General features: G+C 38.3%; 1 protein-coding gene and 1 long non-coding RNA gene across 2 annotated transcripts; both read right to left on the bottom strand.

Moving 5' to 3' along the window:
* Nucleotides 1-2,246: 2,246 nt before the first annotated feature.
* LOC122640000 lies at nt 2,247-6,506 on the bottom strand. Its single transcript, XR_006329612.1, has 3 exons — nt 6,421-6,506; nt 3,425-3,428; nt 2,247-2,261 (listed from the first exon to the last, which is right to left on the bottom strand). It is a non-coding gene; the product is annotated as an uncharacterized LOC122640000 (long non-coding RNA).
* A 2,904-nt stretch (nt 6,507-9,410) lies between these two features.
* On the bottom strand, nt 9,411-17,395 carry LOC122640848 (probable U3 small nucleolar RNA-associated protein 7). The gene is made up of 3 exons (XM_043834106.1): nt 17,199-17,395; nt 10,842-10,960; nt 9,411-9,630 (listed from the first exon to the last, which is right to left on the bottom strand). The coding sequence occupies exons 1-3, from the start codon at nt 17,323-17,325 to the stop codon at nt 9,559-9,561; spliced, it is 318 nt and encodes a 105-aa protein (XP_043690041.1). The 5' UTR covers nt 17,326-17,395; the 3' UTR covers nt 9,411-9,558.
* Nucleotides 17,396-19,095: the final 1,700 nt, after the last annotated feature.

The following is a 19,095-nucleotide window of genomic DNA, read 5'->3' as shown; positions in this document are numbered from 1 at the left end:
AATCATGAACACAGCAAGGGAAATTGAGTAGGACAGGAAGAGAAGATAGGATAAGAAGAGGGAAAGGGATAGGAGGATTCAGCTCTCACCACCAGGCTCTTATTAGCCCTAGGATTTTGGCTCTCTCAGCCAGGCCTCCCAGCCCTTCATGTCACAACCATTGGACAAGAGAATCTTTTGCTTCCAAGAATTTTGTTTTCATTCAACTATTCAAATCGTGGGGAGACTTCTACAAAGCCTTTACAATATATAGAGGGCTATGCTTGCACCTCAAGTTAAAAGAAAATAGAAACTATTAAACTGAAAATAGAAACTAAGAAAATAGTAACTAGGATTGACTCAAAGAATTTGAGAGTATTGTGAAGGGATATTACCTTGAGATGTCCATCTAGAAGTTCATTCAAGCTTAGAAAGTGAGACACATGAGATCCAAATCCTCCAATAGAACCTTCCTCCGCTGTAATCAGGATCGCATGCTCATTAGCCAGATTTCTTATTAGCTCTGTATCATGAGGTTTGCAGAACCTAGCATCAGCAACTGTGATGGTTATGTCGCGGGAGATGAGTACATTTGCAGCTTCAATACATCCCTGGACTATGGAACCAAATCCTAGAAGAGCCACTCTGTTGCCTTCCATTAGTATTCTATCTTTCCCAATTTGTTAAAAAAAATCCAAAGAAATATGATTTTTTCTCCATTGTTTTCTTGCCCATTTCTTGGAAATTTTACAATTGCTACTTCCAATACTTACCTCAAGTGGAGTGCCATTGTTATTAGGAGGGAGTGCTACTCCAACTCCATTAAATCAAGATAGAACTAAATTATAAGGGGAATTTTTGAATTGGTGTAAAGTTAGTGTTTCCTTGTTCTTTGGCTTTTGCAAGTTCGTCCGACACTGAATCACCACCCAACAATGCAATGTTCATGACAAAAGCTATGGATCAAGTACATCTGATTAAGTTTATCAAATGCAAAGAAATTCTTGCTACCTCATCCATCCACTTTGCCCCCTACCAAAATCACGGCTCAAAATAAGTGGTTATACATTCTCTTTGCAAGTTCTGGTCCGGTTACCCATGCTTTTAAGTTATGCTTTAGTTGAGTCTGCTACCCCCTGCATTGGCCCTGAATAGCATAACATTACTTGGCTTCAATGGTTCTGATATACCTCTTATTCCAGCCTCACCTGGATTGAGGAAAGGACACCATCCATATCTTCCTATGGGATGTTGCATCTATTTGCTCACAAGTATATGTATCATCATCCTTGAATGGATGCCATTGCTCCATTTGTTGATTATAACATCCTATGAAAATCAAGCTACTTAAGCTGACATTGCTTCCACCACCTATAGAAAATCCTATTAGACATTGCTGAAATTTCTGTCCTCTAAATTTCTCTCTCTCTTCCAAAATGGCATAGCTCTTTAACTGAGATGGAAGGGTCTCATATTCTGAAAGCACAAATGCCTAAAAAGAGAAAATTAAGTGAAACGATTTGAAAAGAAACTGCAAATTTTCAAGCAAACATACAATGAGTAGAAAGGGGGGAGGGGAGATCAATGCTGTCAATTCACAGGACTGATATTCATTGTCCCCAACAGGAGATTTGGCAATGATAAATTTAATGAATACCATTCAAGTTCCATACCAAGGAGTTCAGAAATATTTAGAGTTTGTTGAGTCCATGTTTTTCGTAAAATACAATACAAACAAGAAAAGTTGCAAAAGAAAGAAAATCAATGCCTTCATAAATTGATAAGAACTTTGTTTTGAGCATATAAATCTCTGCAAATATTAAACACCAGTAGACATCTTTTTTTCTCCCCAATGGAGTGGCATAGTTGTTACAATTGTCTCTTCGCTGAGAATTTTTTCCATTACAGCTCTTCTGAAAGTTTATTTAGGTACATTATTGTGCATCAAACATGCTAATTTGAACTATAGAAATCCTCAAACTTCAAATTCAACCAGAAAGGACATATAAAAAAATACAAAAGTCTAGTATATGTAGAAATTGTAAGTACAAGCCCAGCAATTCATACTCAATTCGCAGTAGCACCAGAAGCAAAAATTGTAATACCAGTATCACCAGGCTTAACATACGAACAAGGAACATCCACCCTGTAAATCGTGATACTGGATAGACCAAAATGGACATTTCCAACCAACGGAATTTTCAGTCTTTCGACTTTGGCCAAGTTAATTAATGGGCGTTAGAGAGGAAATCGCTTTCCCTGTCAACTATATCCTTGGCAAACTCGAGATCCTGTTCGATTTAAAATATATTTTATTTTATTTTAAGTTTCAAAATTTTTTGATTGCTTTGTTATGGTGTGGGACCCATGTGATCAAAGAAGTAATTCCAAAGGTTGTAACATTCTATGGGTACCCTAAAGTCTATTCATGGTCACTATCATGAGTGGGAAGGTGGGTCAAGGATATTGAATGAGATTGATTTCTCAATTCATGGCCATAGGTGATGTCTCTCCCTTTATGGGTATTAAGGCATTTATGGTCCTTAGTGGAGAATGACCATTTTATGGGGTTTTAAGGCCTTTATGGTCTTAGTGGAGAATGAATGAATTTTAAGGTCATTCATGACCCTTAGTGGGGAATGACCATGAATTTGGAATTAACCTCCAATTCATGTCCATATTCATGCCCATAAATCTTATTCTTCAATTTGGTCATAAGTGGATGGTTATTCTTGAGAATTCCAAGGGAATGCAAGGATTGGTCTTGGGCCTATATAAACCCAACCAATTGCTTTGTAAGAGACATCTTTGGATACATGTTCATGCCCATACTTAGCAATCACTAGGAGTATTATTCTCTCTCTCTCTTTTTTCTTCTAAGTGTGTTAGAGGGTTGCCGTGTTGAAGCTCTTGGCTCCTTCAAGGGACTAGAAGGACTGCTTCATCTTCTAGTTGGAGGTTGTTTTATCTTGGGGTAGTGGTGCCGAACACTCCTTGGCGTAGGGAGGCATCAATTACCTTAAAGGCAGCACCACAAGTGTGACTCAACCTCAAGCTTGTTCAAGTTGTTGCGGGTGTGGTTCTACATCAAATTCAAGCTTTGGTCTTCTCGTTTCAGCCAAAGGTCAAGCCTAGTTTCTACTGCTTAATCTATTGTATTGCAATTCGTGTTGTTTCAATTATTTGTAAGGAATTGTAATACAATTACCCAACAGATCCCTCTCAGAGATAACTGTAGAAATAAGTCCTCTTTAGTGGATTGCAAATGTGTACTTGTAGGAACCAAGAAGAAGGGCATAAGAAAAGGAACCCAGTTAGAGCACTGCGATTAGGGCATCACAGAGGACGATTAAGTTTCAGATTATAGAAGAAATAGAGGAACAAGAGTGAATCATAGAGGCTATTTAGTAGACAAGGATCCTCTTACATACATAGAGGCTATTACATCACTGGATGCCGTCTTTTGGAAAGAGGCAATCAAGAGTGAACTAGATTCAATCTTGGCGAGTAACACTTGGGAATTGGTGGATTTACCATTCGGCTCCAAAACTTTGGAAACCAAGTGGATATTTCGAAAGAAATTAAAAAGTGATGGGTCACTTGATCGCTTCAAGGCCGACTTGTTGTCAAAGGTTTTAGGCAAAAGCCTAATATTGATTACTTTGACACATTTGCCCGTGTCTAGAATTGCCACGATAAGGGTTATGTTGGCAATGACATCAATATATAACCTGGTCATCCATCAAATGGATGTGAAAATGGCATTTCTTAATGGGGACTTAGAGGAGGAAATTTACATAAAGCAACCGAAGGTTGTGTTGTAATTGGCCAAGAGCGAAAGGTTTGCAAACTTCAAAATCCTTATATGGATTGAAGCAAGCACCGAAGCAATGGCATGAAAAATTGGACAAGGTTCTAATTTCAAATGGATTCGTTGTAAATGACGCTGAAAGATGCTTATATAGCAGGTTTCATGGTGGTAGGGGTGTATTCATACTACTATATGTAGATGATATGCTCATAATAGGAACAAACTTGGAAATGGTTAATCAAGCTAAGAAACTTTTGATGTCTAGTTTCGACACAAAAGACTTAGGAGAGGTGATATGATCCTTGGGATCAAAATCACCAAGCAAAGAAATCATATTTCATTATCCCAAGCCCGATATGCAGAAAATATACTTAAAAGGTATGGGTACCATGAAGTTTCAAATGGTTAAAACACCTTTTGATATGGGGTGTCACTTGAAAAGGAACCTAGGTGAACCAAAGGAATCAAAAAAGATATGCTCAAATTATTGGTTCGGTCACATATCTAATGAATTGTACGCGTCTAGATATTTCCCTGGGTAGGAAAGTTAAGTCAACATACTCACAATCCAAGTAAGGAACATTGGAGCGCAGCTTGATAGGTTATTAAGGTACCTAAAAGGCACTATAAACTATAGTTTACACTATAGTGGTAAACCAGCAGTTTTGGAAGGTTATTGTGATGCAAATTAGATTTCGGATACAAACGAGTCCTTAGCTACTAGTGGATATGTGTTTACACTAGCAAAGCGTGCAATCTCATGGAAGTCCACAAAGCAATCTTGTGGGACAGACTCTACCATGGAAGTCGAGTTCATAGCCGCCTTGGAAAAGGCAGAACGAAGCCGAATGGCTTAGAAATTTAATGGCGGGTATTCCATTGTAGCAAAACCGACACCATCGGTATCACTACATTGTGATAACCAAGCGGCTATACATCTAGCCAAGAACCGGATATACAATGGTAAGAGGAGGCACATACGCCTCGGACACAACCTTGTGAGACAAGACATAGATGAAGGAATGATAGCTATCGATTATATGAAGTCGAAGTAACCAAGCTGACATGTTCACAAAGCCTATGTCTGTCAAGAACTTGTGTAATGCATCTACAGAATGGGGTTAATGCCTAATCCATAGGTCATGTGATGGACACCCTACCTATGTGAAGAGGCTAAATGCCGAATTAGGTTCAAGGGGTACAAACGAAATCACTAGTTGACCGGTTTTGTACTACTACTTGTATAAATATTCATTCCAAGTCAGAGATGGTGAAAGTAGTACTACCACAAAGAAAGAGGTTGAGCGGTAAAGCTCTTAATTAGTCTAATCCCGGAAATGTGGGGGTGTCATTGTGGTGCACACTAGGGACTAACCTAAGTGAATGTAGGGGTGTGGCGCCGCCGATGAGAACTTATAGGCGAGTTCTCTAAAACATTCATGAGTTCAAGATAAGGGATATGGCCGGTTCAAAAGTCCAAAGTGATTTTATGATGGGTAGCACAAGAGTCGACCTATGGGATATGGTTGATGGGACGGTCAGCTACACCAATGAGAAAAGGTTCAAGGAGTCTCGACTCCACCTCTACTCGTAGCGCGGTTCATTAGACCTAGTGTAGGTTCAAGTCCGGAAGACACCTACAACGATGTGTCCTATAGTGTCTAATTCATACAAGATGTGTGTCTCGTGTCCTTTTGAAACTTGTGGGGGATTGTTCGATTTAAAATATATTTTATTTTATTTTAAGTTTCAAAATTTTTGATTGCTTTGTTATGGTGTGGGACCCATGTGATCAAAGAAGTAATTTCAAAGGTTGTAACATTCTATGGGTATCCTAAAGTCTATTCATGGTCACTATCATGAGTGGGAAGGTGGGTCAAGGATATTGAATGAGATTGATTTCTCAATTCATGGCCATAGGTGATGTCTCTCCTTTATGGGTATTAAAGCCTTTATGGTCCTTAGTGGAGAATGACCATTTTATGGGGTTTTAAGGCCTTTATGGTCTTAGTGGAGAATGAATGAATTTTAAGGTCATTCATGACCCTTAGTGGGGAATGACCATGAATTTGGAATTAACCTCCAATTCATGTCCATATTCGTGCCCATAAATCTTATTCTTCAATTTGGTCATAAGTGGATGGTTATTCTTGAGAATTCCAAGGGAATGCAAGGATTGGTCTTGGGCCTATATAAACCCAACCAATTGCTTTGTAAGAGACATCTTTGGATACATGTTCATGCCCATACTTAGCAATCACTAGGAGTATTATTCTCTCTCTCTCTTTTTTCTTCTAAGTGTGTTAGAGGGTTGCTGTGTTGAAGCTCTTGGCTCCTTCAAGGGACTAGAAGGACTCCTTCATCTTCTAGTTGGAGGTTGTTTTATCTTGGGGTAGTGGTGCGAACACTCCTTGGCGTAGGAGGCATCAATTACCTTAAAGGCAGCACCACAAGTGTGACTCAACCTCAAGTTTGTTCAAGTTGTTGCGGGTGTGGTTCTACATCAAATTCAAGCTTTGGTCTTCTCGTTTCAGCCAAAGGTCAAGCCTAGTTTCTACTTGCTTAATCTATTGTATTGCAATTCGTGTTGTTTCAATTATTTGTAAGGAATTGTAATACAATTACCCAACAGATCCCTCTCAGAGATAACTGTAGAAATAAAGCCCTCTTTAGTGGATTGCAAATGTGTACTTGCAGGAACCAAGAAGAAGGGCATAAGAAAAGGAACCCAGTTAGAGCACTGCGATTAGGGCATCACAGAGGACGATTAAGTTTCAGATTATAGAAGAAATAGAGGAACGAAATCGGAAGGGGCTTACCTGCTACTATTGTGTGAGGTTGGGCACCAAGCAAGAGAGAGAAGACGATGGTTGCAGCGGCGATTTAGGTGGTAGACGATTATGTTTCCGTTGAGAGAGATGGAGTATGCTGTGAAAAGACATAAATGCCTTTTAAATATCAATTTAGAATATAATAAAGAGATTTTAATAATAGAAAATGTAATGTCTAAATTGCCCCACCCAATTGATCCTTCAATGTCTCATTACTTATTACATATTGGTCTTTTCATAATTTTGTTATTTTTTCAAATGTAACATACCCTTGTTACATTAATAACAACCTTATAAAAATAAGATAACAAAATCCAATAAGGTAACTTAAAAGGATAGACAAACACAGAGTTATATTTCAGATATTTTATTATCGTCGGACTGCTAAACGAATCGGATAATAATCGATCGGATAGGGGGATTATCATATTCGTATTTTCGGATGAATTCGGATTCTCCTAAACGGATACGAACGATGATCGAATACAGATTTACGAATATCCATTTACATCCCTATCCCAAACAAATAATACGATGAATTTATGAAGCTACATGTGTCATATGATCAGTCCTACAGTATTCATGCTAATTTCAATTACATTCCAAGAGTTTTTTCTGCAACAAAATTCAACTGGTTTGTTTTTGAAGATACATGATGAAAAAAAAATAATAATAAAATGTGTGGAGCAAGATCACCGTGGATTGAAGAGCATTAAAAAAAAAGGAAGGGAGTAGGAGGGGGGAGAAGATGGGCAACAAGTCTTCTCCGGTATTTCTATATTAGGACAATGATGCCAATTTTTTCTGTTTTATTAGTTTGGGTATCAAAGGTCTTGTGTGATTTGGGGCATACTAATTTTGTGTATTTGGATTTCAGCGTATGTCAATTTAATTATGGATGTGTAACATCGGTTTAATCCTTGGACTTAGTTTTGATTGGCTTGTACTTTATATTGAGAATTTGAATTGTCTGTCTGCATACTCTTTCCATCATTCTCCCCCAGACCAATATACTATTGTCAAGACCATAGTTAAAGCGTGTTTTAAATGCTGTTTTTTTTGCCACCCCCTGATAAATATTCCTGTCTACCATATTGATCCTAAAAATATGGCAAAAAACGTAAAAAAAATTAAATTAAATTAAATAGAATCTATTTTAAGCGAATTTAAAATGCAACTTATGTTTTTTTTTCAGTGCAAAAAAATGACACAAAACCAAAAAAAAAAAAAAAACTGAAATCTTGATTCTCATTAAAAAAAAATAATTTAAATACATAGGTCTATGGCACATACATCAAATATTAATAGTTCACTAATAAGACATGAGTTGGCCCCACATTTGTGTATATTATATTTATTTTGGTCCCGTATTTTCCAAATCTAAACGTTTAAAACTCATACGGTCCCTTTTTTTTCTATGCTTTGAATGTTTGATTGTATTTTTTACCGCCCCATTCAAATTCTGAGCCATTTTAAACAAGCTGTATCGAACAAGTTTTTTGCTGTTCCAGTTTTAACAATGGTCAAGACTGATAAATTTTGGGTGATTTTGTTGTTTGGTGTCATCTGAAGGTTCTTTTCAGCCAACAATAACTAATGATGCCAACACCTCATAAATTCAAACTGATTTGAAAGCATTACAGCCAAACACCAAAACAGTATCAGTTTATAACTGGATTTTTGTCTACTAAATTTTTAGTTTAGGTCAACTACATTTTATCCCTTTAAGTCACAATTTAGGTAGAATCCAACATAATGTCACCGAGCAAGTATTACAGCTAAATGGATATCCCGTCCCCTATTATTTAAACATTTATTTAGAAAAGGAAACGCCATCGGTTAAGAGGGGGGAAATTAGTTTCTGAGGAGTTCTCAGATTTTGAAGGTGGACTACTATTGTTGTTCGTGATGTATCCTTGGAATCTTTGAGGATAACATGACCTCTACAGGTTAATTCCTATGAAAATCAATCACCATTTTTTCTTTTTTTCCCACTTCATTCTTGTATGTCTCGTGATTTCTATTATTCTCAACCCTACTGTGCTCATTATTTTGCCTTCAAAGTTTTTTAACTCCAATTTCCTTCCCTGAATTACAAGCCTAATTTCCTATCCCATTTTTTGTCCCAACCTTCAAATTGTTTTTGCTAAACCATAATTTAAATTTCCTTAATTCTTTACTTCTAAGTATCTTGAATCAAGTTAGACAACCCCTGGATGCCTGAATCAGCACGGAAACTAACTTGTTAACTCTTTGGGATTCAACAAGTATTGGGATGATTATCAGTAACATGATATGGTCAAGTAATTATTGGGAGAGCTTAGCAACTACATGCATAGTTGTCAAGGCGCCTTGGTCACCTAGGCGACACCTTGGCGTCCAGGTGCCTTGACAATTAATGTTGCCTAGGCAGGTGCCTTGTTGGTGCACCATGCGTTCAGACTCCCTCAACGTCTTGGATCGCCTGGACGCCATGATAACTATGACTAAATGTGTTTATCTTTACTTTTATACTCAAGGGAGACAACACATTTCTAACCAGAAAGTACTGAAGATTTCTATATGAGGATCAGTACACTCAGTCAAAATAAAGGGTCAATATCATCTAGTGAAGGAAGACAGTCCCACCAACCGTCCTTGCTATCTAACCAATGACATAAATTCTGTTAGGCAATATGTTGAACTGTTCAATACAACGGTCATACCATGCCCAATACATAACATTCTCAACTGCATTCTGACTACAGGGTAGATTGTAACATGAGGTTATTATTTACCAAATCATGTGGTGGGACTTATGTCTGCTCATGTGGATCGCACCCATTGACAATCTTTTGACATTAACATTTTTTCTTATTGTCATAGAACTATTAATTTGCAAGCAAACAATGATCTTTATGGTCTAAGAACCTCTTCCACTATTAACAGAGAAGGACCTTACTTTTTCTGCACGGCAGCAAAGAATAGCTCATTGTGTAAGAAAACAATATCGCGAACTGTTTCCCTAACCTGAAAGAACCCAATGCATAAGAAAGTATAAGATCCATCATCAACTCAAACGTGGGATTTATAGAATACATCTAAGAACCTTTAGTGAAAGGAACGGAAATAATAATAATGAACACAACTAAATATAGTCCTTAAGAAACTCTTCTTTTTCTTCTAATTGCATTTACTTCATTTACACATCCAGCCCAACTCAAAAAGCCTTGCCTCAACTTCTTGGGGTTGGCTTATGTTTCACACACATAATATCTCTCTCTCCCTGCCTCGCTATCCCTCTCTTTCTTAAGAAAAGAGAGAACTCTGCATCAGGCAAAGGGAAAATCTTGGTTTTCTTAAGGATCATAAAAACTCTAGATCTTTGCCTCCACCAGAAATGAGACAGCACATTCATGAATCATGCTGATAGGTGTAACAATAATGAATATCCAACAATATATAGAATGAATTAAACAAAGTTCAGGTATAAAACGCCATATTTCTACATAGATACCCAGAAAGAAGTAATTTAAGTCTAAAATGCTAGTTGCAGTAACCAACTTCAACATTAAACTCGAGATTTAATTCATAGTTTTTCAACATAGCAATTGTAATTATTGAGGAATTCTAGCTTTCACAAACAAGAAATGCTTGGGAAAATTTAAAACCCACGAGCATATAAGAATTTTTGGTAGAACAGAGATTCCTGTAGAGAAAAAGCTCAGTTAGCAGTCTGCTCTGTTGTTTATAAGGAACACAGAACCTTTTCAGTGTCTTCAAAGGTCAAACTTCAAAGAATAGTGATTGGACGCAGCATTATGACAGTGGTAAGGGCCATGCAACAGCACACTATTGAGTAACAATGACCCGGTCCACTGCTTCCAATGATCATCAATCAGGTATCAGACTCTGATGTCAAACAATTTGGACTCAGGTGAAGACCAGGCCCAAGAACTATTTAATAGACAACAGAATGCAATTGATGGAAGGTTAGATTATTAGGAGCATTTGAGAAGGATGGGGACAATCCATGGACCATCAATATTTTATTTAAGTTTCAGAAAACATATTTCATGCGTGTTTTGCAATAACTAAATTACTTGTATGCTTGACCCATTAACAATTTAACAGACTATTGATTTAGTATAGTACATCTTTTTCAACCATAACTGGTATTAATTTTTGAAAAAGAAATATCATGAAGGAGCTCTGGTCATATCTCTAGGACAAAATCAAACTTGAAACTCTTTAATTAGGCCCATGTTTTTCATATCTATGATTGCCAGGTGGCCCTTGCATCCAACAACTGCCATGTAACGACCACTTGAGGTATAGTCCAGTGTGTATGGGCCTAGCTCTGCACACATAACAAAAGAATAGATGTGGGATACTTGCAAAATTCTTGAACCCAATTATAATTCAAAATGATACATGATATTTTTAAGGTAGCAGAAAATACTAATTACTACCACAGTGTCTTGGTACTAGATTAAACCCTTCTCCACCCCACCACCAGCAGGGACAAGTAGTTTTCATTATCTGAGTGAGAATGTGATACTTAAACAATTCTTAGACAAAAATCTTAAATGAGACAAAACCAACTCATTATAAAAAGGTACTAGAGGCTTGACCCTGGTGGCTCTGCAGCATTCTAATTGTTTCATTTGAACTGTGATTCAATAAACAAAAAATTATTACATATGTAATAAGAAGAACCTAAAACAATAGGGTAAACAACCTGGAGATGTGTTTCTCACTTCAGATCCAAGAGAATGTGGGTTTAAGTCTCAAATCAACCACTCTGTTCCAAGTCATCTTGGGTAAGGATCCTCAACATGTTCAAAAAAGTTTGGCAAAACACACTGTAAAGAGAGTAGGATAGAGAGGTGTCTTGGTACTAGATTAAACCCTTCTCCACCCCACCACCAGCAGGGACAAGTAGTTTTCATTATCTGAGTGAGAATGTGATACTTAAACAATTCTTAGACAAAAATCTTAAATGAGACAAAACCAACTCATTATAAAAAGGTACTATAATAAGAAGAACCTAAAACAATAGGGTAAACAACCTGGAGATGTGTTTCTCACTTCAGATCCAAGAGAATGTGGGTTTAAGTCTCAAATCAACCACTCTGTTCCAAGTCATCTTGGGTAAGGATCCTCAACATGTTCAAAAAAGTTTGGCAAAACACACTGTAAAGAGAGTAGGATAGAGAGGTGTTGAAATGGTAATGAATCAGTGATTGATTCGTTACCAGTGTCTTGCATTTATGTATCACTTTTATAGAGTTTGTTATACAGCTATACATAAGGACAGATTGTAACAATAAAAAAGAATCTCAGAGTGAGGAATAATATCCGAGTGTGACATGGCATTTATGTTTTAATGTTCAGCCTTGGATGAGTAATATTATGCTAACTCTGCTGTGATGTGGCATAACCGTGTTTATCATTCCCCTGCAAACTGATGGGTGGCAGCCAAAGAAGTTTGGATCAGTGAAAATTGAAGACAGCAGAGGATGATCCCTTGGTGAATATATTAGCTATTTCAGAAGGAGATCGTACAAACTACACCTTCAATATGTTGTTGAGAACCAAATCTCGGACAAAGTGATAGTCCACCTCTATGTGTTTAGTCCTTGCATGGAGAACAGGATTTGCTGCCATGTGGGTTACTGAAATATTATCACAGTAGATGAGGAGAGGGTGCTTGAGTGAGACTTTAAGATCGGATAACAAGTATGAGAGCCATAGCATTTCAGCTGTAGTGATTGCAAGAGCCTTGTACTCTGCTTCAGAGCTGCTTCTAGAGATTGTAGGTTGCTTTTTGGAGCACCAAGAAACCAATGTGTTGCCAAGATACACACAAAAACCAGAGGTAGAACGCCGAGTGTCAGGGCAGCCAGCCCAATCAGCATCCGTGTATGCTTGAATGTGATTTATAGGGCTTGGCTTAATGACAATACTAGCCCCAAGTGTATGTTTGAGGTACCTTAAAATTCTTTTAACAGCAAGGAGATGTTCTGTACTAGGTGAGTGCATTAATTGGCACACTTGATTCACTGCATAACAGAGGTCTGGACTGGTGATAGTTAAGTATTGCAATGCACCAACAATTTGCCTATAGTCATGGGGATTTGGCAGAGTGTCACCTCCCGAGATAGATAATTTGGATCCAGCAGCCACAGGAGTGTTACATGGCTTGCAGCCAGTCATTCCAGTCCTTTGAAGCAAGTCAAGACTGTATTTCTTTTGAGTAAGGTGAATATCAGTGTTATTCTTGGTGGCTTCAATGCCCAAGAAATAGTGCAGGTCCCCAAGGTCACTCATAGCAAAGGCAGTACTGAGTTTCTGAATAAACTTATGAAGAGGAGAGGAGTTGTCACCTGTGAGTATGATGTCATCAACGTAAAGGAGAAGAACAAAGATACCAAGTTCAGAATGATGAACAAACATAGAACTGTCAACCGAGCTTTGTACAAAACCAGATTGGAGAAGAAATGAGCTAAATTCATGAAACCAAGCTCGGGGGGCTTGTCGTAGACCATAGCAAAGATCCATCGTGGGTCTTTGGCAGCCTGTTTGTATGTAGTTGGTTTAGACATAGATGGGGTAATGGAGGTGAGAAAGGCATGAGGAATAGGGTGCTTGGTGGTAAGAAGAGAAACAGGGGTTTTTGCTATACGAGTGCCATCTTGACTCCTTGTTATCATGGGATGTCTCGGTGGTGGAGGTGGAGGTGGTGAGGAGGAAGAGGAAGAGGGAAGTTGGTGGTGATGAGGTGGTGGTGAGGGGGATAGTGATGGTGGTGGTTTAGGTGCAGCCCGTGGGGGGATTGAAGATGGTAAGGAAACAAGGGGAAGAGAAACAGTGATGGATGGTTGTGAAGTAGAGGCTGAGGAGGTGAGTGGTGTGGCAAAAGGGAAATGGGTCTCATTGAACACAACATGCCTAGAGATGTAAACTTTGCTACTCATAGGATCAAGACACCTATAGCCACTGTGGACAGCACTATACCCCAAAAGAACACATGCTTTGGACTTTGGAGATAGTTTATCTTGCCTACATGGTCTTAGACAAGGAAAGCAATGGCAGCCGAACACCTTGAGGTGAGAGTAGGTAGGAGGTTTGTGAAAGAGAAGCTCATAGGGTGACTTTCCTTGTAGGACAGGAGTAGGCAGCCTGTTAATGAGATAGACTACTGTATTAAAAGCCTCCAACTAGTAGGTCTTAGGCATCTGTGCTTGAAATATTAAGGTAAGACCCATGTTAGTGATGTGTCTATGTTTCCTTTCAGAAATCCCATTTTGTTTAGGTGTGTGGGGACAAGAAATTCGAGAGACAATACCACAATCATCCAAATAGGCTTTGAATTGACCCCTTGTTAATTCTAGAGCTCCATCACTTTGAAAACCCTTTATTTTAGTGGAAAACTTGTTTTCTACCATAGTTTTAAAATGTTGAAAGCAGTGAAGTGCATTGGACTTGAAGTGAATAGGATAAAGCCAAGTGTATCTACTGAATTGATCAACAAAAATGATATAGGAATGAAATCCATTAATTGAAACGGTTTGAGTTGGGCCCCAAAGATCATAGTGAATGATTTCTAATGGTTAAGTGAGGCTCCTTACAAGAGTTTGAAATGATAATTTATGATGCTTGCCAAGTAAACATGGCTCACAAACAAGTTTAACAGAAGGACCAAAACTAAGAGACCTATCAATTTTCAGTTGCTGAAGAACCTTGGATGATGGATGGCCTAACCGTTGATACCAGAGAAGGTGGGAGGGAGTGGTACTGACAAGTGCTTTAAGGGTGTGAGGAAGAGCATACCTAGCAGTTGGGAAGCGATACAAGTCATCCTTAAGCATTCCCTTGAGAAGAATTTGACCTGTGGTGAGATCCTTAACACAAAAACCCCAAGAATAAAACACAACATAACAATGATTATCATGAGTTAGTTTAGAAATAGATAGTAGATTTCGGGAAAGCTGGGGAACAACAAGAACATTATTCAATGGGAAAGTAGAAGAAGGAGTAGATAAAGAAGGTAAACCAGTTTTAGTAATGGTTAAGGCCTTACCATCCCCAACAATAACCTATTCAGATCCATTGTAGTCAGTAGACTGCTGAAGAAGAGTTGGATCAAATGTCATGTGAGCAGTGGATCCTGAATCATCCACCTAATCGGAGTCCTTACTGGGTGAAGGAAAAGGGCTAGAGTGACCAGATTATCCAGCAGTATAGTTGTGTAGACCTGCAAATGGTGGAGGATTCTGAGAACTATTACAATTTGTAGCATACCGAAAATAGCACTTGCTAGCTGGATGACCAACTTTGGCACAGATCTGGCATTAGAGAGTCCACTGGGTAAAGGGATTAGGTGGGGTAGGAGAGGGCATAGTCCTTTGGGTGAAAGGGACAGCAAGATTGGGATTGGATCTCTAAGAACCAGGATTGGGATTGGGACCTTTGATAACTAGAAGGACGAAGGGAGGCTGTGATGGTGATCTGGGCTTAAAGGAAGGCTAATGAGAGGTTTGTTTGCCTCTGAAATGACGAGAGTAGTTGGAATCAATGGAAAGCAAAGCAGTCTGAGAATGCAGGTCTGGTAGAACTGGAGCAAAGATCTAGCCATAACCTCGTTGCAGACATTGTTCATGGGTTAAAAGCTTAGCACGTAGCTCAGAGAAGGTAATAGGTGGAGAGGCATTCTCAATGGCTATGACAAAGTAGAAGTACTCTGGACCTAGGCCATTGAGAGTGTAGCTGACCAGGTCAGTGTCTCTGACCTTATCATCAATGGCAGCAAGGAAGTCCGTAAGAGTCTTGAGCCTGGTGAGGTATTCAGTTGTAGTAGAAGTGCCTTTGACAATGGTAAGTAGGTCATTGTGTAGCAGGTTGCGTCGAGCAGTAGATTGCTGATGAAACAAGGTGGCCAGAGAATCCCACACCTCTTTGGCAGTTTGTAAGCCAAGAATATGGGAAGAGAGGGATTCATGGAGAGTAGCATTGATGCAGGCTCGAACAAGATGATCAGTTTTACGCCAGGTCTGATATTCAGGGTTAGGTTTTGAAGTAGTAACAACAGAACCAAAGGCCTCTGTTAAGGAAGATGTTATTGTTGCAGGTGGAGCAGAGAGGGAGCCATCGATGTGATCCAGAAGGTCATAGCTAATAAATATGGATTCAATTTGTTCCTTCCATAATAGGTAATTAGGGCCTTCAAGTTTAACAGGGATCAGGTTGCTAAGGCTAGTAATAGGAAAGGGAGACAAGGAGGAAGCCATTAACGAAGAAGAGAGGTTTTAGAAAGTTATGTGCTCTGATACCATAAAGAGAGTAGGATAGAGAGGTGTTGAAATGGTAATGAATCAGTGATTGATTCGTTACCAGTGTCTGGTATTTATGTATCACTTTTACAGAGTTTGTTATACAGCTGTACATAAGGATAGATTGTAACAATAGATGGGAATCTCAGAGTGAGGAATAATATCTGAGTGTGACATGGCATTTATGTTAAAATGTTCAGCCTTGGATGAGTAATATTATGCCGACTCTGCTGTGATGTGGCATAACTATGTTTATCACGTTGGAAACCATGAGGATGAAAAACAACAACTAATTAGGGATTTTTCTTCTATTTTTCTTTTCCTCAAAGTACACAATAATAAAAGTAATCAAGTTAAGGGGAAAAGATCTCTATCCGGGAGTGTGGCCTACACCAGCACTCCCATGAGTCTATCTCTCTCGTCCCTATATGAAAAGACACCTCTGCCCCCTTGTTTTAAGGAGGAGAGAGATACATATGGGAGTGCTGGCATAGGCCACACTCCCGTACAGAAAATTGCTTCCCGTTAAGTTAATTAGCCACCATGAACTTTTCCACATGCCCATAGAATAGATTGTGCAAGGAAAAGAAAATGCAAATGTGAAAAACTCCCCACTACCATGAAGGATGATGCACCACTAGGTAGAGGATGCTACACTTATTTCTTACCCAAGAAAAGTAGAGGAAACTACGGTTGGTTGCTTAAGTATGGGCAGACAACAAGGACCTAAATCACATAATTGATGTAGCCCAAACTAGACATATCGAAAAATGTATATAAAGATAAATATGGGCCCAAACAGAAAGGAAAATGGATCGAAAATAAAGTTTGGGTATACAGGTAGACCAGTTGCAGAAGGGGATAAAATGGGAGCTTGAACAGACCTTGGACCAAATTCTGCCTGAATTCTTGATGGACATTCAAGCATGGAATCCCACTAGCAAAGAAACTATACACTGTTCTCTCTTTTTTTAACTAATTTTGATAAGAAACTATCCGAAATTCTTTTGAATAGCCTAGGCTTGACAACATAGCCTTAAATAGAGTCAAACAGTAGAACAAAATCTTGTATCTAACCCCATTTAGTTGGGAAAAGACTTAGTTGAGTGGGGAGCCTCAGTAAGATCTTCGCTCTATAATTCATAATTCAGACTTTCAGCTAATGTAAAACCATTCAATTGAGAATTATTATCTGATGAATAAATTTGAGAAAAAAGTTACATATTGATAGGCATAATAGAGAAAATAAAAATCCAAATCAACTTGGTAAAACCATATCAAATGCCTTCCTTGAGCTCAATAGATCAACTTCACGAACAATTGATTCTTGTTTGATCCTCCATGTCTTCTCTAGACCTTTAGCCTCCAAGTAGCCTTCCTCACTTGGCATAAGCCACTACAAGCATGTTCACAACTTATTAACTCAAAAGGAAAAAACTCAAGTTGGAGAAATGGATCAAGCTTACAACAACAACAACAACTCAGTCTTATCCCAACTAAATGAGGTCGGCTACATGGATCCTTGCAAAGACAAAAAATTAATAAGATTAGTAGAAAGAAAAAAAAAACATAACAAGAACAACAACAACTCAGCATTATTCCAACTAAATAGGGTCGGCTACATGGACCTTTTCCCTCCAATCAGCTCCATTCGATGTCATACTTGAAACAAGACCTAAGCTATGCAAGTTTTTCCTCACCACTTCTCCTAGGGTCATTTTAGGGCTGTCCCTAGCTCTTTTAGTACATTCAAGCATGCGAAGGCCTCCATTGAACAAGGCCATGCCACCTCAAATGACTGTCTCGTAGCTTATCTCGAAATAGAGCAACTCACAAATCAGTTCTAATATGATCATTCCTTATTTTATCCTTCCTAGTTTTGCCATGCATCCATCTCAACATCCTCATCTCCACTACACTTAGCTTATTTATATGACGCTTCTTAATTGCTCAACATTCTGTGCCATACATCATAGCTGATCGCATGATTGTCCTATAAAATTTTTCTTAAAGCTTTAAAAAAATCCGTCGATCACACAACACTCCTAATGCACCTCTCCACTTCATTCATCATAATTTGATTTTCTGTGAAGCATCATCTTCTATATCACCTTCCTTACAGATGATTGATCCCAGATACCTAAAATAATCATTTTGCGAAAATCCCTCATCAACTTTCACACCTAATTATCCTTCCTGGAGTTACTAAAGTTACACACCATATACTCCATTTTTGTTCTATTATCTTAAAACCTTTTGATTCTAAGGTTGATCTCCATAACTCCAGCTTGGAGTTAATTCCTGCTTTTGTCTCATCCACCAAAATAATGTCATAAGCAAAAAGCACCAAGGAACCTCATCTTTTGGTTAACTCATCCATGATGAGCGCAAACAATTAAGGGCTTAAAGCTGATCCTTTTGTTGCAACCCTATTGTAATTGGGAATTCACTACCTTGACTTCCCACGGTTCTTACACTAGTCACCATATCAACATACATATTTTTAATTATGTCCATATATTTACTTGAAACAATTCTCTTCCCTAGTACATGCCTGATTAAATCTTTAGGGACTCTATCACAAGCTTTTTCTAAGTCAATAAAGACCATATGGAGATACTTCTTGCTCTCTGAAAATCTTTCCATGAGTCACCTAAGTAGGTGGATAGCTTCTGTTATGGATCTTCCTAGTGTAAAACCAAAATGGTTCTCCAAAATAGTGGTTTCTTTTCTCAGAAATGGATCAAGCTTACTAGAAGCCTAAATCAGATACTAAATCCAGAATAAGGATCAAAATTAAGTAAATTAAGATTACTACTGTAGTAACAAATGTAGGCTTAGATTGGCATGCAACATCCAGTTCCTGAGTGAACAATAACCTACAAGTTGTATGACATTATACACATGCAAATAATTCAGTTAATGTACTCCAAAATGACATTTTGATTACTTTTATTCAAGTAGAGATTCTGAATATGTGGGATCCACTATAGTCTTGTAATGTACCTAACAATCCATACCATATCTCAATTTAGCAATGTTGATATGATCAGCAAACTCCAATCATTTTATTTGTGTCAGTGATATTAATCTATTCTACAATACCACTTGATCCAGGTCCAATTTGCTGCTATTATGTAACCTCGAAACTATTTTTAGT

Source organism: Telopea speciosissima, chromosome 9 (assembly GCF_018873765.1).
Source record: "Telopea speciosissima isolate NSW1024214 ecotype Mountain lineage chromosome 9, Tspe_v1, whole genome shotgun sequence".
Lineage (NCBI taxonomy): Eukaryota > Viridiplantae > Streptophyta > Magnoliopsida > Proteales > Proteaceae > Telopea > Telopea speciosissima.
Note: the sequence above shows the minus strand (reverse complement) of the source record. Positions and strands in the feature narration are given on the sequence as shown.

Excerpts from the sequence above, each read along its gene's own strand:
- LOC122640848 (XM_043834106.1), bottom strand. The coding sequence starts at position 17,325 with ATGCCAAGTGAGGAAGGCTACTTGGAGGCTAAAGGTCTAGAGAAGACA. Across the intron at positions 10,961-17,198 it reads ATTTGATATGGTTTTACCAA|AGCTAGGCCCATACACACTG; the intron begins GTTGATTTGGAT and ends TTATGTGTGCAG. Across the intron at positions 9,631-10,841 it reads GCCTAATTAAAGAGTTTCAA|GTTAGGGAAACAGTTCGCGA; the intron begins GTTTGATTTTGT and ends GGGTTCTTTCAG.